This window comes from Carica papaya, chromosome 7 (genome assembly GCF_054855325.1).
Source record: "Carica papaya isolate Zhongbai chromosome 7, ASM5485532v1, whole genome shotgun sequence".
Taxonomy (NCBI): Eukaryota; Viridiplantae; Streptophyta; class Magnoliopsida; order Brassicales; family Caricaceae; genus Carica; species Carica papaya.
The window spans coordinates 3,004,598-3,025,601 of record NC_142315.1 but is presented as its reverse complement, the minus strand read 5'-3'; the positions used below and the strand labels follow the sequence as shown (position 1 = coordinate 3,025,601).

At 35.4% G+C, this 21,004-nt stretch overlaps 3 protein-coding genes across 3 annotated transcripts; 2 read left to right on the top strand and 1 right to left on the bottom strand.

The window, feature by feature from the left end:
• Window positions 1-5,207: 5,207 nt before the first annotated feature.
• On the top strand, window positions 5,208-6,973 carry LOC110814024 (alpha 1,4-glycosyltransferase family protein). Its single transcript, XM_022041337.2, has one exon. The coding sequence runs from the start codon at window positions 5,604-5,606 to the stop codon at window positions 6,933-6,935; it is 1,332 nt and encodes a 443-aa protein (XP_021897029.1). The 5' UTR covers window positions 5,208-5,603; the 3' UTR covers window positions 6,936-6,973.
• A 2,674-nt stretch (window positions 6,974-9,647) lies between these two features.
• LOC110814032 (putative polyol transporter 4) lies at window positions 9,648-12,688 on the bottom strand. Its single transcript, XM_022041350.2, has 2 exons — window positions 12,068-12,688; window positions 9,648-11,420 (listed from the first exon to the last, which is right to left on the bottom strand). Exons 1-2 carry the CDS (start codon window positions 12,279-12,281, stop codon window positions 10,048-10,050), a joined length of 1,587 nt encoding a protein of 528 aa, XP_021897042.1. The 5' UTR covers window positions 12,282-12,688; the 3' UTR covers window positions 9,648-10,047.
• A 170-nt stretch (window positions 12,689-12,858) lies between these two features.
• LOC110813148 (proline-rich spliceosome-associated (PSP) family protein) lies at window positions 12,859-19,931 on the top strand. Its single transcript, XM_088207347.1, has 18 exons — window positions 12,859-13,178; window positions 13,876-13,995; window positions 14,105-14,230; window positions 14,431-14,493; window positions 15,146-15,253; window positions 15,767-15,844; window positions 16,139-16,231; window positions 16,348-16,434; window positions 16,576-16,677; window positions 16,818-16,937; window positions 17,037-17,099; window positions 17,869-18,008; window positions 18,162-18,243; window positions 18,358-18,416; window positions 18,507-18,552; window positions 19,070-19,161; window positions 19,245-19,314; window positions 19,602-19,931. Exons 1-18 carry the CDS (start codon window positions 12,939-12,941, stop codon window positions 19,671-19,673), a joined length of 1,761 nt encoding a protein of 586 aa, XP_088063473.1. The 5' UTR covers window positions 12,859-12,938; the 3' UTR covers window positions 19,674-19,931.
• Window positions 19,932-21,004: the final 1,073 nt, after the last annotated feature.

Here is a 21,004-nt window from a genome sequence, read left to right as displayed (position 1 = left end):
GGCTGATGAGTCAAAAATCGGGGTTAAAGCCCGGCGGTGCCGCTGCGAAAAGAATAAAAAATTACCTTCGATGAGACCCTTTCCGATTCCCGTTTTATACAATTTTTTCATTATTGTATTCACCATTCTGTTTCTCACAAGTTGACCGAAGAAAAAACATCCAACTGCGAAGGTGAATCGGCGAAGCCGTCGCACCAAAAAAATATGTCGTCGGTAAGCCTATGTTTTTCGATTTCTTTCGACCAACCGAGACTCTTTAACGTATTTTCTCGTAGGGATGAGTACAAAATTGGCCGAAATCGACAGAAATTGACTGAAAACGGCCAGCCTGAGGTAAACCACCATCACAGGTGGCGGTGCCATCACTGGAACACGGGGATGCCGCCATGCTGGAATTCTGAAATTGGCTGAAAATAGTTTCTAACACCAATTTTGAGTTTTTTGGGGGTATTTCTAAGTATTTAGAGCATATTTTAATCTTTGAAATGAAATTCATGGAACCCGGAGACCGCCAGTAGGCGCAGCTGAAAGTTTAGTATTTCAAACACCGATTCGAATAAGAATCTCTCACCTTATTCCCTATTATGGAATTGAAGTTTAATTATAAATAATACAGTATTTTGCGTAATTTAGAAAATATCAATAATTATTATGTAGCGCCCGGGAAATTGAAGAAGAAGAGAAGAAAAAGAAAAAAAAAGGGCTACGTCAGCAGACCCAGTCAGCAGTCCCGGCCAACTGGGACCTGCCACGTGGCAAGACCACGTCGATCCGGGACGGACCACGCTGGCGATCCGCGTATGCGCGATCGGACGGCCCAGATGCAATCGCACGGACGGCCCAGATTCAATCAAAAACGGACGGCCCAGATTAAATCAAAATGGACGGCTGAGATCAAAAGGCAAAAGGGTATAAATAAGACCCCCACACCAGACCACAAAACCCTAGCCGCCTGCCCTGGCCGGAGAAGACGAACCAGAAGCCGGCCGCCGCCACCCGCCGCCGCACCGGAGGGATTTTCGACCGCCGATCGAGGTAAATTTCTTACCCCCGACTCGTTTTTCCACGCTGATTTTCCCTATGGCCAAATCGGAGCCAAAATCCCAGCTAAACGGCCGGAAAACACGACCGAAACCCAGCGGCACCGCCGCGCCCCTCCTCAGTTTTTGCCTCCGATGAGGCCCGTCCCGGCCTCCGTTTAATGCAATTTTTATATCACCGTGATCACAATTCTTTTCTCTACAGGTTGATCGGAGCCGAATCACCAAAACACGAACTTCACCGGAGAGCCGCCGCACCCGAGAGCACCGCCGCAGGTAAGCTTCTGTTTTCTGTAATTTTTTTGGCCCCCCGAGGGCCCTAGAGTTGTTTAATCGCAAGGATCGATGCAAGTGTGGCCGAATTCGGCCGAAAACGGCCAAACCGAGGCGAATCGCTGCCGCAAGCGGCGGCACCGTCGCCGGAGCACGGCGAAGTCGCCATGCCAGAATTGCGATATTGGCCGAAAGGGGCCCTGGGCCTAATTTGGAATTTTTTTGGAACACATGCAGGTGCCAGTAGTGCGTTTCAGTTCCCCGGAAAAAATTCAGGGAAAATTAGGGACAGTCTGTAGGCGCACTGTGAAGCCGTGTTCGGACCCCGAAACGAGTAAGGACCCCTCACCCTATTTTCTATCACGGTATTAAAGTTCAATAAATGATAAAATGGCATTTCATGAATCAACGAATGTGTGAAATTGCTTAAGGTCGCTAATGGAGCCCGAGTCTAGTGTGTTTGTCGGTTAACTGTTATTTGGCATATTTTACAGTTTTAAATGCAGTATGAGATTTGATGTTTTTATTTTATAATTTCGTGTGCACATTTTACTGTTTTATTGATTATGGATTGAATGACTGGGATATTGATGCTGTATGTTGTCTGTTTGGCGTAAATTACCGTTTTGTTTGTTTATATGTGGATTGATGATGCTGACTGAGGAAAAAGAGAATGAAAGATTATGTAAATGGGTAATCGTATAATGTGGTCAGCCTGACTAGATATCTTAGGAGATGGTGGACGGACCGGGTCCGTAGGGAACCCTACCGGGATTGTGGTCTCCCATACCGGACGGAGTATGGAGATCTTATGTGTTTTGGCGCCCATACCGGACGGGGTATGGGGATGGCCCGTTTCACCCTCATACCGGACGGGGTAATGAGGTTTATAGTTTTGGTGCCCATACCGGACGGGGTATGGGGACGACCCTGGAATATGATTTCAAGCGTTAATGGTTAACGGGTAGCGGGACCCCTATGGATCCCCATGGATACTAGTGGGCTGGTAAATGAGGAAAATATATTGTGTAACGATTGAATTACGAAAGGCTTGATAAGTATTATGTTATACAGTTTATATATGATTTCATGATGATGATGATGTTATTGCTTTCGTATATTGTTTTATGAATTTCACCGAGGTAAGCGAATGGTAAAGGTTTTATTATTGATAAAAGGATTTGTTGTAAATTATGCTCCATTGGTCTTTTTGTGTTTTCTACCCACCTTTACCTCCGTGACGGTGTGACATCGTGATGTCTTTACTGGGCTAGTGTAACTCATTTCTTATTTAATCATTTCAGATCAGGAAGACATTGTTCCCGAGCCGGTTCCGCAGGAGGACGACGAAGGGGACGCCTAAAGACTCCATAGTCATACTCGTAGCTTTTACTTTCAAGTTTCTCCTTTAGGTAGTTTGATCTTTTATATTGTGAGCACGTTTTTGGTTTTAGTGTAAGGGATGTTAATCGAATTTTTGACTTCGGTTCTGCATTTGATATTTTTAATGTACATTCCATTTTAAATTTCCGGGGCCGTTACAAATTATAGGTTACTAATGGAGACAGAATCAGTTATTTATTACTGTTGTCATATTTTGACTGATTGTTTGATTCTACAGTTTTGAATGTATGATAATACATTGGAATTTGTAAGATGATTCGGTTGTGTTTTCTTGATGCATGTATTGTTTGTTTTGTGTGATTACAAAATTAAATGTAAATGGAAAATTACTTAATTAAGTAAATGGATGAATGATAATCTTACTGGATATCTTGGTAGATGGTGAACGAATCGGGTACATAGGAAACCCTATTATGAATGTTGCCTTATACCAGACGGGGTATCGAGGATTGGTAATTTGACACTCATATCAGACAGAGTATGAGGACGGTTTGTTTCACCCTCATACCGGACGGGGTATTGAGGGATGGTAATTTTTTGGTACTCATACCGGATGGGTTATGGAGACGGCTGGTTAATGAAAAATGTTGAATAAAGGTTCACACGTAGAAGAGTTCCTATGGACCCCCATGGATACCAGTAGGCAGATAAAAGAGAAACTTATTGTTCCGAATGTTTGAATATGAGATTATAATATTGATTATATTATTGCCTCTATAAGTCAGTTTTTTAAAATCTCGCTATGGTAATTATGCGGTAAATGATTTTATTTATGTAAATAAATTTACTTAAATTAAGAGCTCTATTAGTTATTTTTATGATTTTTATCAACCTTCATTTCTGTATCAGTGAGTAGTGTGACATTCTTACTGCGCTAGTACAGCTCACTCTTTCATTAACTATTTCAGATTAAGAGGACCGAGATTCAGATCCCGATTCACAAGAAGGTTGCGAATAGAATGAGCAATTGTTTACTTTCCAGTTATTTCTTTGATTTTTCGTTGTCTTTTATAAAGGTTATTTCCGTATCCCTATTGGGTATTCTGAATTATTATGTAAGAAATGTAAATCCTAACGCTATTATTTTGCTTCCGCAATCGATTTATAATTTATTTTCTTTTAAGTTCTGGATCGTTACATCAAACATTAAAAATAATGAATTTCCAATAATACCCTTCAACAAATCCAAAGCCTTTACTCTTTTTCTAATTATGTGTTAACACTACGGATTTTATGTGTAAACTTAGTGTAAGTAGAGATCACAATGAGTTAGGCTAATTGAGTTTGAATAAAAAGAATCCTCTTAGTTATAATCTCCCGATTGGTAGATTAAAATCCGTCGGACTGAAATTCGTTTATTATTTAATATAGTAATAATATATTAATGATATTCATTTTATTTCTTTAATAATTTAAAGATGATATTTTATTTCTATCATATATTATTTAAATTTGATCGTATTATTAAAATTAAAAGAAAAAAACATTTTTTTACTTAAAAAAAAATTGAAAAAAAAAACTTATTTGAATTAATATTTTATACACAATTTGTTAGCGACCGTAAAGAAATTTTAAATAATTTATTTTATAATTATCATCATGTATGATGATATAAATAATTAATTCTCTTATAATGGTTAGTACATATTTAAAATGGCACAATGTTAGTGCCTATTTAAAGGATAAAAATTTCAATTATTAATTGAAAAAGTAGTTGAATCATCAATTACTTATTTAGAAGAGACTTATGATTTTTTAGTCCATCTTCTAATGTGTGATTTTGGGAATCTTTAATACTTTATGTTTCTTTCTTTGAAAAATAAATATATTATTAATTATTTTTTAAAGTTATACGTGTATATATATATATATATAAACTTTTGAATTATAATTTTACGTGCTTATAAATTTAAGAAATAAGTCAAACCAAATGAGGGTGACCAAATACTAATGAGTATAATGATTAGAGAAGAAAATTCTAGATAAAAAACTTGTAAAATATAGAAAATATTTGTCTAAATTAAAATTAATCACAATCTTAAAAATCCCATAATAATTCTAAATTTTGAGTTGGGAAAAAAAGAATTTATAATTAAATCAGCTAAAATACCATAATTTTAAATGATTTCATTCTTATACGTTATATATATATATGGAAAATAATCTCAAACTTTTGAATCCTCCTTTTTGGAGGATTTTTTTTTTTTTTTTTTTTGAAAATTTTTTTAGGAAAGCTTTTGACTTTATATAGTGAAGAGATTGAAAATAAATTCAATTAAAAACAAGAACTAAATTTTAGGGTAACTTCTTCCACAATAAATTACACATTTATGATAATAATTTATTATAAAATAAATACAAGTAGAAATATGAATGATTTTAATTAGGCAAAAGAATTACAAATCAACTCTTTCCTAAACAAGACAAGCACCCTAATTTTCTTTTACCGAATTAGTCTTCACAAAATTATTTAATTAGAAAACATATACACATAAGTGGGTGTGTGTATTTATGCGCACGAAATACAAACTAATCAAAGATTTGAGAAAAATCAGAAGGCAAATTTTGGGTTTTTAAGATCGTTAAGCACCCAGAATTCAGAAAAGAAAAAAACTCTCTTTTCATCTCCCATGAAAGTGGACTGCGAGGTGAAACCCACTTTCTCTGACAGTTTCTATCTTCTTTTGGATTTTCCTTGTTACCAAACAGGATAGTAACAAACTTTTCTTTTGGTGTTTTACCGCCTCCGCCATTAAAGTCTTCTTCTCTTCTTCCTCCTCAGTCCTGATCATTAATATTTCTTCTGCAAATATCTCTGGTTCTTATTAACTAGACGACAAAGGAACAATTTCCAAAGACAAAAGATACCATTTTTAAAAAACCATCATGAACCAAATAACCAAGCTTTATCAACAGTACCGCGCTTTTCTTGACTGTATGCAGGACATAAAAAGATCGGTTCTTGCATTTATTTTCTGCTTACCCACTTCAATCTTTGCTCTTTTCCTTGTTCTTCTCTTAACCTACAATGGATTCTCTGTGTTCTGCGTTAAACCCTCTTTTCCCGCCAAATCCTCGCCGGAGCCCGCCAATTTCTTGCCGGAGCGAGAATCATCACAGTCGTCTTCGTCTTCTTCTGTGATGTATGCGGTGAAAGAGGAGAGCCCACCTGCGATCTTGAAGACCCATTTGCCCCTTTTGGAAAAACCAGAGATTTCAAGGACACCCACCAACAGTTCGTCGGTGTTTAACCCAAAAAGATTGGAGAAAAGGAGACCCGTTTCTAGTGTTCTGAAATTCGAAGCTAAATCAAAGCATTTTTCAGCAAAAGTGGAGGAGTTCTTGGATAATTCTTCCTGTAAGTTGAGGTTTTTCATGACTTGGATATCTTCAATTGAGTCATTTAGTGGTAGAGAATTGCTTGCTGTTGAGAGTCTGTTCAAGTCACACCCAGATGCTTGCTTGGTTATGGTGTCAGCCTCACTTGATTCCAAAAGGGGAAGTTTGATTCTGAAACCGTTTTTGAAAAAAGGGTTTAAGGTGATTGCAGTAACTCCTGACTTTGATTATATATTCCAAAAAACTAATGCAGAAACATGGTTTGATGGGTTGAAGAGAGGCATTATTGATCCTGGAGAAGTTTCTCTTGGTCAAAACCTCTCTAATTTGCTTAGACTCTCATTGTTATACAAATTCGGTGGGGTGTATCTAGACACAGATGTAGTCATACTAAAGAGTTTCTCTAATCTGAGTAATGTAATAGGAGCACAAGCCATGGATGCTGAAAAAAAGAATTGGAGCAGATTGAATAATGCTGTCTTGATCTTTGACAAGAAACACCCATTACTCTTCAATTTCATTCAAGAATTTGCTCTTACTTTCAATGGAAACAAATGGGGTCACAATGGTCCCTATTTGGTGTCTAGGGTTGTTGCTAGAATCAATGAGAAACCTGGGTTTAACTTCACTATCTTGCCTCCACACGCATTTTATCCGGTAGATTGGACTCGGATTCAGAGCCTTTTTCGAGGTCCTGGAAACGATAGTGATCAATCGAAGTGGTTGCAGAATAAGCTCGTGAACATTCGTCGCCAAAGCTTTGCTGTTCATCTATGGAACAGACAGAGTAGGGAACTTAGAATTGAAAAAGGCAGCATAATTGATCATATAATATCAGATTGTTGCATATTCTGTAATTCTTCAGGATCTAGTTTGTAAATTGTAAGTATTCAATAAAGTCATACAAGAGTTGATCATTCCTTCTCTCAGAAATTTTGCTGCTATATGTATATGTTTGTGGGTATGCAGCAGCTGAGCTCATGAATCTCTTGTTGGCTAGTATAAAAAATTTGGGTTATAGTACTTGTAAATCTGCTTGCAAGATCTTATAATACGATTTTGTAACGAGGACACACAGTAATACAATCTCCTAATTTCTTTTGAAATCATTCTAAATAGAATGCATTCTGAAATATACAATGATCAACAGGAACAAATAAACGTTTCCATATAGTGTTTGAATATCCTTAAGAATTGTTTTATATAATGAAACTAAGAAGTCAGTTCATGAATTGATGTTATGGGATGGTGGGTATGTGTGGATGTTTATATATAACAACATCTGTGTCTGTGTCTAGAAAACACAATACCAAATTTGTATAACAGATTGAGTCTAAGCAAATTAGATGGGTTCTGGCCAAGAGAAACTTCTCCAAGATCAACACTTGCTGTCTTCAAACCATTATACCAAGTTTCTGCATCATTGTTTTTGGACACACAATCAAAATCAAGAGTTACTACATACACTTTAAACCCTTTATTTTCAAAACTTGCAATTTGATATCTCTCATTCCAATTTCATGGGTTTTAGGAAGGTATGTTATCACATTCAATTTTGGTGATCCATCTAACCCTCACTTGAGGTTTAGTTAGTTTAGCATTGTATTCTTAGTGAATAAAATATTCTTTTAATTTTAACGCTTGAATTGTTATTGGATAAGATTTTGTACATTTAACATATAATTATAAAAAAAAATATAACTTTTGGACTTTGTACTTGAAATTTAAATTTTACGTTACGAAGAAAGTTTTTTAAGAATGGTATTTTACACGCATCTTTGATGATTAATTTACCCTTATTTTATAAATTTTTGTCAATTTAATATACTATAATTAATACGTATAACAAATATTGATTTTAGAAGTAAAACTCATAATAAATTTCGATATTTTCGAAACGAACGCATTTATTAAATATAAATTTTACCCAATAATTTATGATAATTAATTATAAGACTTATGTGATATCAATATATCATTTAAATTTATGCTCTAACAACTAGTAATAGTAAGAAAATAATTTGTTGTAGCAACGACGGATTACAAAAAAATTAGGGTTTGATTTCAAAAAAATTTTACTAAAAAAATATAATTCTCAAGCTCGACATAAAAGTTTAAATTATACACTACTAACAAATTGAGCATCGTTAAATTAAAATTCACTTATAAAAAAACGAAATCAACGTACTTAACATGGATGTTAACCCTAAAAAAAATGATGCATAGTAGATTAAATTTGGTAGAGGAAAAATGGGTGTCAACTACTTTAATTAATACAAGTATATTTATAATTTACAATAATTTAAAGTCAAATTTTGTTTGCAAACTTTATAAATTTTACAATTGGTGTCACCACCAAAATAAATTTCCTTTCAAATAATATGGTGTGGATTAATTCAATTGAAACTAAATGATATATGTATAGATAGATATATTCAATGTATATAATTTTAATTAATGAAATTGAAAATATAAGATATAGAATTTATATAAATTTAGTTAAAATTGCTGTGGGGGCATTGAAGATTAATGTTTTAAAGGAATATAAAGTTTGGAATTTTATGACTTGTATTATATGTATGGTGGGAGTCCTACCCCATGACATGTGAGTAATATGCCTTTTCGCTTTCAATATCTTATTGTTCATCAATTCATTTCTTAATGAATTAGGCCAAAATAAATGAGGTATATATGTACTACTTGTGCTTCTTTACCTACTATTTATATTTACATTCACATCATACATACATATTTATATCGTATAATCAATCAGAAAAAAAATTCTTTCCTTTTTGTTAAAAAAATAAAACGACTTTAAAGTAACGTATATTATTATTATATGACAAAAAATATTAAAAATTAAAAATTAAAAGTAAAGGTATTTATTCGTTCGAAATCAAATTGAATCAAACTGAACCGGATAAGGCTAATGATTGATTAAGAGTGAGGGTATGATCAAAGTTAAATTATTTTAAGTTTTATTCAAATCAACATTTTTTAGTTTTTTCAGAATAAAAATGTTTTTTTTTCTTCAAAATTTATTAATTAAAAATAGATAAAAATAAAATAAAATAAAAATTTGGATTGATCTAATTTTTTTTTAATGTTTTGGCATGAAAATTGAGGATTCGACCAAATAATATTCGATTTAATTTAATTCAGATTGAACAATTCAGTCTGGTTTGATTTTTTTATTTTTATATGAAAATGCACATTTATATTTAAAAGAAATATTTTTTAATTTAATTAATTTATTTTTAATTAATGAATAATAAAAACTTATAAGTTAAATAAAAGGTTTCGTTGTAAAAACCGAGTCACTAATCTTGAAAAAAAAAAACAAAGTTAGAGACTTAACTGAAAAAATTGAAGATCAAAAACTAAATTAGAAAAAGAGTAAAAGGTCAAGGTTTTTCTGGCACTTAAATCTTATTTCCAGGGCAGAAGGACACTTTCCTCAAGAGCTCTGGATCTAGATATAGTTCCTTTTTAGCAATATAACCTATTTGTCAAGTTAGAGAACAACAAATAATATGAATTATTGTATACTTATTGCCGTAATTAATAGTATATAATCATAAAACAAGAAACTTTCCAGTTCATAATTTTTATTTGGAACAAAAGATATATTACATGTTCATGTTTCATCTATAACAGTTGCCAATGATTTGCAGAAGAAAAATATACATGCTACAGATACAAGAGGGAACGCAAAATTCCTTGTGAATTCCCCAAGAAACTCCATGAGAATGTTCATTTTCCTTTGGTTTAGTAGCTTGTCTGACTATATGTATAGTTATAACATATATATATATATATATATATATATATATATATATATATCACCAAGGCATGACGCCAACTATATTTTTTTAATGAATCATTTGCCTATATTGATACAAAATTTACAACAGATGGGAATAAATCCCATTACCGAAGCTAGTTTTGATGACTAAGAATGGTTGTCTGGCAACCAAGAATTCTACCTGTTTTAGTTTTCGATCAGATGCTCCACATCGTTCAGTTCAATCTCAGGTAATGTTATCTGCCATTCTCCATGATCATGAGCTTGAAACACCAGTTCTATTTGTTCCAAGGACTTCCCTTTCGTTTCCGGAACACAAAAGTGGACAAAAGCAATGGAAATAGCTGAAATCATGGAGAAGACAAAGAAGGTTCCTCCAACTGTGATTGCATGCGAGACTGAGAGGAATGACATAGCAACAACCCCACTGCTCACCCTACTACCTACTGCTCCAAGAGCAGATGCTTGAGCCCGGAGTCTCAGAGGAAAGATTTCAGATGACAAAACCCAACAAACAGGACCAATTCCTACAGAAAAAAATGCTACATTTGCACAAACTGATAAGATTGCTAATCCAATTCCAAGATACCCATTTCCCAGAAAAAATAGAGTAAGACTTAGACATAACAAGCTTATAGTCATCCCAATTGTGCTTACATAAAGCAAGGGCTTTCTACCCAGTTTGTCAATCAGGAATATTGCTGTCAAGATAAATGTAGTTTTGGTGAAGCCTACAGCAACTGTTGCAGCAAGAAGCTGAGTATTGCCTTTGATCCCTGCGTTTTTGAAGATTGTAGGACTATAATATACAGTTGCATCGATACCAGTAATCTGTTGGAAACATTGGATTCCACAACCAGCAATAAGCATTCGTCTAACTGGAGGAGAAGGATTTAGAATTTCATGCCACACAGCTTTCGTTTCATGCTTCTCGGAACTATAGTCTCCAGCAGCTACTTGTATTTCGGCTAGTCTTTCCTCCGCTTCTCTTTCGTTCTCGTTTATCTTTGAAAGCACAATTCTTGCTTCTTCAATCCTGTTCTGCATCACCAACCACCTTGGAGATTCGGGAATCACACATAAAGCAAATCCCAGAAATATTGAAGGAATAATACCAACACCAAGCATGATTCTCCAGTTTATATGTGCGGGCAGTCCGGAGAAAGCATAGTTTGAGATGTAGCCCAGAAGGATTCCTAGATTTGTAAAGATCTCAGGAAAGGATGTAAGAGATCCTCTATCATTCGAGGGTGATATCTCAACAATATATACAGGAGCAATCATAACCCCGAAGCCTATCCCAATGCCAGCCAAGAGCCTGCCTATCATCAGAATTCCAAATGAAGGTGCAAGAGACATTATAACAGCACCTGACTGAAAAATAATGGCAGCAAAGGCTATTGTCCATTTTCTACCAACAGCATCTGATGTTTTTCCTCCAGCTAAACTACCTAAAAGAGAAATTATGCTTAAGATCCCAACAAGAACCTCTTCTTGTACCTCTGATATATTTAAATCCTCTTGAATGAATATAATAGCTCCACTCATTACACCCACATCTGTGATATTTGAAACACAGAATTGATCAGAAAAACTGACTACTGCAACTAACCAAGAACAGAAAAAGAAAACAACAAATACTTTCTATGATCAGATCCGGAATTCATCTTATATCTTGTTCTTATAAAGTTTCTAGCAGGAAAATAAATAAGAGAGTGTACTAATATTTGCAGCCCAATGGACCACAAGCACTGTCTTAAACTATGATGCAGGGTAGTAAATTAATTCCAACAGCACCACCATGATCATAATGTTTGAATGGAATAAACCCATATCATTAACCTCTAAGCTCATGTTACAACTAAAATGTAATCAACCTCCTAAATTGAAACACAAGAAACTATTCCTTAATTAAGCACACTATCTCCTCCATTCTCTCTCTAAGTTTCTGATCAAAATTTAAATTCCCCATCTCACTAATGCATAAAAATGAAAAATCCATCTCATAATGCGCATTTTTCATATCTTGAACCAACTACCAATTTGGATTCCAAACCTGGATTAAGAACCGACTTGATAAACAAAATGGGTAATCTTTCACTTAAGAGATCAAACAAAGACCAAAGAGATCATGTCCTATAACCGTCCTACAAAATAAAATGAAGAAGAAAAACAATGGGATTTCAGGACAAAAGAAAATACCAACCATAGCCAAGGAGCACAGAATTAAGAGAGGCAAATATGGCGCAAGCAAACACAAATTTGGTGGTCTCGCCATTGTTAATTTTAACACCCATCTGTTGTTTTCTTCGTTGTTCTTCGCCATTAGACAACTGAGAATCCTCCTCTTCATCCTCTGAATCCATCCTCCTGTAAGTGTTCCACTTCCCACCCACATCCCCATTTCGCTGCAACCCCATTTCCCCTCTCTTCTCCTCTATACTCTCTACAAAATATCTATAATATCTATATACTGCGTGTATTTTTCACACACAGACATATACATATATATGTATATATCTTCGTCTCCTCCCCTTTTCTACGTATGCTGAGATTCAGATATGAGGAGACAAACAAAATCTGTTTTTTTTGGTTAGTTGAAATTCAGATATGAGGAGAAAAAAGAGAAAAATTGGGAGGGAGGAGAGAATTCAAAACATTAATTTGTCATCAAGCGTGGGATTCGCAAGAGCTGGAATTTTCTTATAGCGAACCAAGTGGGCCTTGCGATTGGTCAATTTCCGGCAATACAAAGGAAGTTTGACAGAAGAATGAAATGCCGTGGAGCTGTACGGACTGGAAGATGTTGTGAAGTTACCCGTTTGCCCTTTTTTTCTGGATGGTTTGATTTCCTCCTAATTAATGGAAATTAAATACTGGATCCGGCTTGACTGAAGCGGGCCGGATATTTTCAAACGGGCTCGGTCAGCTCGGAATCGCCCGGCCCGGATAGTGCAACCCATGGGCATTTATAGGCCCTAGCTTTCGTGTCGCCATATAATTTCTCTCATCCACTCTCTCCTCCTTTTACTCCAAAACCCTCCATCTTCCGCGATTCGCCTGAAAATTTCCGAAGCATGACGCCGGAGACTGTTCCGCGAGAGAACGGCATGGTTTCCAATGGGGATACTACCACGAATCTTGATCCTATCTCCAAGAAATCCCGTGAGAGCGAACGTCGTCGTCGCAGGCGCAAGCAGAAGAAGAACAAGGCCTCCCAGGCTTCTGATGCCGAGGCTGTTGATGCAGACGAAAGCGAAACCGCCACAGCCCGCGACGAGGATGATGCTAAGGAGAACGCCGATCCCCAACAGCAGGTCAGCTTCATTTCTCCTACTTTCTTTTACTTATCGTCAAAATCTCTAGGGATTTGATACCAACCTTTACGATATTGTGAATATTCCAGTAATAGTAGTTAGGTTGAGTGTCCTTATAATGAATGAGTGAGCGGTGGAATTTCTTTTGGGGTTACATCGACGAAGTCGGACTTTCGTTGTTCTATTGTGCTGATCATTAGGTGTTGTGTTGATGAAGGTCCATTTTCAATTAGCTTGTGTCAACTAGTTACGTAGGAACTGCTATAAATGTTGAATACTCGTGGTTTGTATATTTGTCTTCTGCTGCTTTTGGTCTAGTTCTATGCTTTGCACTACTTCTCCCGTGTTTCCAAAGCAAACTATTAAGCATGATCTTAATTTGCTTCCAACTGTTCTTTTAGATACTTGATTTAGGATTTGATTATGAGAATTTTGGTTTTAACTATCTTGAAGTTAGAGGAAAGAATAGGAGCCCTAACGTTGGTTCTTAGAGGAGTGGTCAGGGCAACTCTGCGTGTAGTTGCTTGTGGACCTGAAAAAAGGAGCAGAAAATGGACATGATATTTTCTTTTGGTGGTTCTGACAATCATTTATAGTTGGAATACAATTTCCTGTTTTCTGCTTCTTTAGAACTGATTCTATATTCATTGATCAGTTAATGACATAGATGGTATTTTGTTTCTTTCAAAAATTGTAGATTGCAGAGCAAGTGGTAGTTGAGTATGTTCCAGAAAAGGCAGAATTAGATGATGTGATGGATGAGGAATTCAGAAAGATCTTTGAGAAATTTAGTTTCCAGGAATCTGCTGGCTCTGAGGTAAAATGGAAATAATTTCCACCTGTTGGGGATGATCTCTTTTCCTTTAGTTTTTTCCCCCTGTTGCACTGAACTGTTATTATATATAGATTTCTATTTGTTAACTCAGGATAATGATAAAATGGATGAGTCTGCCAAAGATGCAGATGCAAAGAAGAAGACTGACTCAGATTCAGAAGAGGAAGAGCAGGATAACCAACAGAAAGAGAGAGGCATTTCAAACAAGAAGAAAAAGGTTTTCTATTTAACTGACCTTCTATCCTTGTAGTTTCTTTTGTTCTTTTTTTCTAGACATTAGATTGCTGTAATTTGTATCAATGAACCTAACATGCAGAAGTTACATGCTTGCATACACCCTCTGTGAATCACTATTCTAATTGCTAGCATTGACACTCATGTCAGTAACAGCTGTTTCTATTTTCACTTTTTTTTCAGCTCCAACGGCGGATGAAGATTGCTGAACTCAAACAGATCTGCTCAAGGCCCGATGTAGTTGAGGTAATGATAAATCTCTATGCTCTATAATATATATATTTTTTTCTGTTCTTCTGTGTATTCTGTAGTCCTTCTGACAAGGAGTGCCGACTGAAGAATGGTCAGCAGCTCCCTATTGTCTGGTTTGGTCTTTGTCCCATACGCCTTTCTACCCTCTTGTTATTTTTCGTCCTGGGAAGCTATGTCTTCAGATAATATTTACCATGCTGTGGTCACTTATTACTTGTGTATTTCTTGCTTTTCATCAGACATTTTATAAGTGCATTCCTTATCTGCTAAGCTTTAAGATTTGGTACACTCTTCTCATGAAGATTTAAAATTGCTTGTAGGTTTTGACAGAGGATCCAACTTTTTGGTTTTTTTTTTGAATTCAAGTGATTGTTTGATTTGTTGAAGCTTATTGTCAGTTTTATATAATCGAGAAGGGAACTTCTATAAGATTTTACTATTTTCTCTGAACAACTGTCAGCAGCTTCAATTCTTAAGAATGTCTAAGCAATGGATGGTGTGCGTCCTTATTCAACCTACTAGGGGTGGACGACTTTTTTTTTTTTTGAAAAAATGTTTTTATGTTTTGAAATTAGTTAGTCGTTTCCTTCCCCATGTTTCTGTCATTCATAATTTTGTAGTTATTCAGTGATTTTATCATTCTTAGGTGTGGGATGCAACTGCTGCAGACCCTAAGTTGTTGGTATTTTTGAAAGCATACCGGAACACAGTTCCTGTGCCAAGGCATTGGTGTCAGAAGAGGAAATTTTTGCAGGTTAGTAGCTCCAGCTAAAATTAGCAATCTTGTTTAAAACTTGTATGCATGCTTGTTGGGTCTGGTCGTGATGAGGGGATTTAGGGAAAAGGGGGAGGAAGATCATGTTGATAAGGTTTCTCTTATATGTATATATGTGATTCTTGCAGGGGAGCAGCTGTGACAACCATGGAGCCTGGACTTCTAGGTGTATTCCCAAGGGGACTCTTGAAAATGATTTTTCATTTATTATTGCTAGACTGAGTGGGGATGTGAAAATTACATGATCCTAATTTATGGGACAACACTTCATAGCATAATATTGCGGTTGCATGCTAGATATTGGGGTGTTTGTTATATGTGATGCTAAGTAATCTGTTTTGAACCGTCAGTTGTCCTTCAATACAACATATTGTTTTCATTTATTTGTCTATGATTTTAAATTTGTCAAAAAGTGGCCTTTGTTGCGGAACTTTCATGCAACAAACTTGTGAAATTACTTGCATCTTCATTGAGTTTGGACTTATTCTGCAGGGGAAGCGTGGTATTGAAAAGCAGCCTTTTCAGCTTCCTGATTTCATCGCCGCAACTGGAATTGAGAAGATTAGGCAGGTAAATTTGATTCTCTTGTGTCTTATGGATACTATTTTTTTGTTGGCATTTATGTTGAAGAATTATGGACATATGTTGGCTTGCATTTGATTTATGTTTTACAGAACATTCTAATGGTCAGTTTTAAAGATTTTATCCTATATGTTTTTGGATCTGTGTTGAAGTTGTTCGCTTATGTTAGTTAAGCCAGCACGAATAAAATTTTAAACAACTAAGGATCAAATTTTCTTCATTAGGTCCAATTCATTTCTTCATTTCTTTAATCCAAAAGTTTCTTGCCTCCTCTTCTTGCAGGCTTACATTGAAAAAGAGGATAGTAAGAAGTTGAAACAAAAGCAACGTGAGCGAATGCAACCGAAAATGGGAAAGATGGATATTGACTATCAGGTTTGGCCCTTGCTTTTCAACATTTATGAGGTCTACAATAGTTTGCTTCCATTTGTTCATGACTGTGGACTTGCTTAGATGATTTATTGTTTTCTTTTGTTATGATCACTTGTTAGGTTCTCCATGATGCATTTTTCAAATATCAAACAAAACCAAAGCTGACAAGTCTTGGTGATCTCTATCATGAAGGAAAAGAATTTGAGGTGTGTTTCATATAGTTGTATTCAGTGTAAAATTTATAAACAGATATCATTTGGACCTTCCAGGTTGCGTCCAACTTGAATGAAGTAAATATAAACTTCCTTTATATATATTCTCATGTGGCTCTTTTCTTTACTATATAGGTAAAGCTTAGAGAGATGAAGCCAGGTACATTATCACAGGAACTAAAAGAAGCGCTTGGTATGCCTGAGGGTGCTCCTCCTCCATGGCTTATTAATATGCAGGTTAGCATATTGTGTCTTATATTGAAAGAAGCCACTACTATTTAAACTCTTTTTTTTTTTTGTTTAGGGGGTGGGGTGGTAAACAGAAAGCAACTACTATAATTCTTGTTACTGTTTCTTGACTGAGTTTCACCTTGCAGAGATATGGTCCTCCTCCATCATATCCACATCTGAAAATTCCTGGGCTGAATGCTCCCATTCCACCTGGAGCTAGCTTTGGCTACCATCCTGGAGGCTGGGGCAAGCCTCCCGTTGATGAAGTAAGGCTTCCTACTCTTCTGCATATTAATTCTTCTGGATGCAGTGTTTATTGAAATGTTTATAGTGTCTAACCATTTCTTTGCATGTGTTATGAATAGTATGGACGCCCTTTGTATGGAGATGTGTTTGGTGTTCAGCAACAAGATCAGCCCAATTATGATGTACGTTGTTGGATAATTTTATTCTCATGTTCATAACTGGTAGCTGTTCTTAGTGTCTTGTCTTATTTGCTTGCTCTTATTTTGAGTAGGAGAGGATTATCTTCTGTTAATGAGATATGAGATTTTTGAAACTTCAAAAATATTTGAGGGCTTCTTGTGATATAAAATCATGTTTAATGTGTTTATGGGCATTAACCCCTTGTTGCATCAAAAGCAATAAAGTTTGTTCCACCATCCCCTCAAAAGAAGAGAAAGATGGAGGAAGATGATATTTCACTGTGTAAATACATAGGAAAAGGTAGAAATAATATGAGCAAGATGTTTCGTGTGATGATAAAAACACAAGGTGGTTTACACAGTAATAAGTGGCTTTGCTCCTGGCACCATTTGCCCTCTTCATAGCTTTTGAAGAATTGAGAATTTTAAAACGGAATGAAGAGAAATGACTATATTTAAAAAAAAAAGGAAGAGAGAGGACTAACTTCTGTATACATGTGGATAAAGGATTAATGCAGGGGAGAGGCTGATTCTTTTAACTGTATTGTTCACACTTGGCGAAAAGAAACAAGCCACATTAGCAAGAAGTTGTTTTGATGGTACTTGCATCTGCACAATTGGTGTATTTTCCCGAATGCCATATTCCTTTTCTGCAGGTTTAGAAAATGGATAGTTTTACTTAGCTCAAAATGTTGACTGGAGGGTAGTTGATACAATTAAACCTTGGGTTTAATCTAATTGGAGACCACTTGTTTTCTATCCTATTATTTAGGAGGAGCCCATTGATAAGACCAGGCACTGGGGTGATCTGGAGGAAGAGGAGGAGGAGGAGGAGGAAGAAGAAGAAGTAGAGGAGCAGATTGAGGAGGAGGAGTTAGAGGATGGCATTCAATCTGTAGATAGTCTCTCAAGGTATCTTTTTTTTTTCATTATAGCTGTATAGTCAACTTTGTTTAGGTTTGGTATCTTTTTTGGTTCTTAAGCATTTATGTCTTGGCATCCTCCAGTCTGCAACTTTATTTAGGCTTGGTACCGTTTCTGCTGACATGTTTGTTATTTATTCAGTACTCCTACTGGCATTGAGACACCTGATGTTATTGATCTTCGCAAGCAGCAAAGAAAGGAGCCTGAAAGGCCTCTTTATCAAGTGAGTTCTATCTTCTGAAACCTGGCTTCCTTCTGCTGTTTTGTTACAGAAGTACTGATGTATAATTATAATATTCGACATTTTACCAACTTCACTGCTCCTTTTTCCCTAAAGGTACTCGAGGAAAGAGAAGAGAGGATTGCACCAGGGACTCTACTTGGAACAACACACACGTAAGTGGTCTTCTTTTATCCAGAGATCTGTTTATTCTGTATATTTTAGTTTAGAATATTATTCTGGCTGACATCTCCATGCCCCTATAGGTACGTGGTTAACACCGGTACGCAAGACAAAACAGGAGCTAAAAGAGTAAGTTGAGAATGGATATGTACATTTCTGATAAGATAGAGGAATGAGTATTTGCGTCTGTTTGTGTGAATTTATAGATGGTTCATGAAAAGGCTAAACAGATCTGTAATAGCAGAAAATAGGACTAGTGATCGATTTGAATATGGAGCTGAATTACTTTAGATTTGTACTGGTTTTTGCTCATGGAGATCTTTTGTGGATCTATTGGAAGATCCTACTATTGTCCGTTAGAGAGATGAGATAATCCCTATTGATAGCTTATATGGTTAAAATGATGGTTGTCCTCCAAAAATTAGACATGTATTGCTATGCCTGTGACAATGATGTTAATCCATAAAATTAGATTCTACTGAACCATGGGCCACTCCTAGAGTTTTTCAATGGACTGATTCCATCATTAGCAAAAAAGTGACTGATTGGACTGTACATGTTTCTGAGAGTGTTTGAATTGCTCTGGGCAGCAGTAGCCTGGATTATGAGTATTTGTTGAAATTATTAACTCCCTTTCTTTGTCTAGGTTGATCTACTTAGAGGCCAGAAATCAGATAAAGTTGATGTCACTTTACAACCAGAGGAACTGGAACTTATGGACAATGTTTTGCCAGCCAAGTAAGTCGAACCCCCTGTGAATGCTATTATATTATCATACAATGGGAAAAAATGGACTCCTAACCTCAAGGAATGTTTCACAGGTATGAGGAGGCCAGAGAGGAGGAAAAGTTGCGGAGTCAGCGTGAGGATTTCAGTGACATGGTTGCAGAGGTGCAGTATTCTGTCTTCAATGAACATTTTTGTGATCTCTTTAATTTCTGCCCTTTGCTTGAAAGTAGAACCGTTATTCTTTTGTGTTAGTATAGAAATGCCTTTAAATTTCTTTCATTGGGATCAAGGGAGGATCTTGGGGCCTGGGGTGGAGGGGGAGGGGTTGTCGTTGTAAATGAATGCCTATGCTTTTTTTCTAGAACAGTTGATTTTTCTTTTTGGAAAGAAGATTGGGTAATTTCACTTTCTTCAAACTCTAACATGAAAAGAGAGTTGAATTTTTGCAGAATGAGAAGAAAAGAAAGCGGAAGATGCAGGAAAAGGAAGGGAAATCAAAGAAAAAGGACTTCAAATTTTGAAGTGGTGGAGACACTCGTGTTTCTGATGTAAGGAATGGAGGGTTTTTCTTGCTGGGGTTGGTAGAAGCTTAAATTTTGATGCCGAGCATCTTTCGTGGTCTATATAATATAAGTATAGCAATGTTGTTGGAAATTGACCTATTTTTCCAAGAAGTAGGAATTTGTTGGTAGGTAAAATGTGATTCTCTGGTTGTTTAACAGCTGAACGTAGTTTTCTACCTTTGTACCAAGTCTAATTTGAAGATATGAATTTATCCACCTGCACTTGTCCTTGCTCTGTCTGTCCTTCAACGCAGCAAAAAATTTAATAAGGTTTTCTATGTACTTTTATCTTGTTGTATGGAGATGGGAGGAATTTGTGGTAGGCTTTCAGTTGGATGTTTTTATCTTTTGAAATTTTCATGGGTGTCTGATAATGTGACCGGAGTTCCACTTGTCGGAAACAGTGGGTGATGGATGAAAACTAACTCCAAAAAAAAAAAAGAGAATCAACCGATGGGGACATCACGTGTATTGTTGGAATTTATGGATTTTGAAGGTTGCTTACCGAGCTGCCCTCTGTATTTCAGCTTTAAATCTCTCAAGGTTTTCGTCCCAACTAAAACTCTTAAGATTCCGACTTTTCCTTAAAAAAGATAATTCAAATATTGAATCTTTTTGTTAATATGACTTCATGAATTAAATCATTTTGTTCGTGTAAGAAGATACTTACAAGCGTGGAACTCCTTTCGAGTTTTAGTAATTAAAATTTGAGTAATTACAACAAGACACCAACGTATTAATGGTGAGTTTTCAAAATATTGAAACATAAAATGAAATTCTTTCTTTCTTTTTTTTTTTTTTTTTTTTTAACTTGCAATCACTCTCTTACCAATAAATTAACATTTTGTAAAGTATGAAGTTTTTTTTAGTTCAGTTTTAATAAATGTGTTTTTATATTATATACACAAAATCTTATGAGAATTTATGTAACTTGCCATATTTTTATACAATGTAAACTTGTTTGCTGAGTTATCTTACAGGCTTGATTCGAGATAATTTATGATTTGTTTAGTTTATTTAATAAATAAATCAACATATTATTCATGTAAAACCATATAGAATTATAATAAAATCATAATCACATTAAAATCTTTAATTCCCATTTAGGAATAATTCATTGTAGTTTCATTTTTTTTTTCTAATGGTATTAAGTATTGAAATAAATTTATAGTATCATTGTTACAGTTGATTTTTATAAATTATAATAATATCCCTTCTTATAATATAATATATTTTAAATAAATAATAAACAATATATAAATAAAATTATTTTTTCAACAATAAATCGA

Excerpts from the sequence above, each read along its gene's own strand:
- LOC110814024 (XM_022041337.2), top strand. The coding sequence starts at position 5,604 with ATGAACCAAATAACCAAGCTTTATCAACAGTACCGCGCTTTTCTTGAC.
- LOC110814032 (XM_022041350.2), bottom strand. The coding sequence starts at position 12,281 with ATGGGGTTGCAGCGAAATGGGGATGTGGGTGGGAAGTGGAACACTTAC. Across the intron at positions 11,421-12,067 it reads TTCTGTGCTCCTTGGCTATG|ATGTGGGTGTAATGAGTGGA; the intron begins GTTGGTATTTTC and ends CAAATATCACAG.
- LOC110813148 (XM_088207347.1), top strand. The coding sequence starts at position 12,939 with ATGACGCCGGAGACTGTTCCGCGAGAGAACGGCATGGTTTCCAATGGG. Across the intron at positions 13,996-14,104 it reads AGGAATCTGCTGGCTCTGAG|GATAATGATAAAATGGATGA; the intron begins GTAAAATGGAAA and ends TTGTTAACTCAG. Across the intron at positions 18,244-18,357 it reads CTGAAAGGCCTCTTTATCAA|GTACTCGAGGAAAGAGAAGA; the intron begins GTGAGTTCTATC and ends TTTTCCCTAAAG.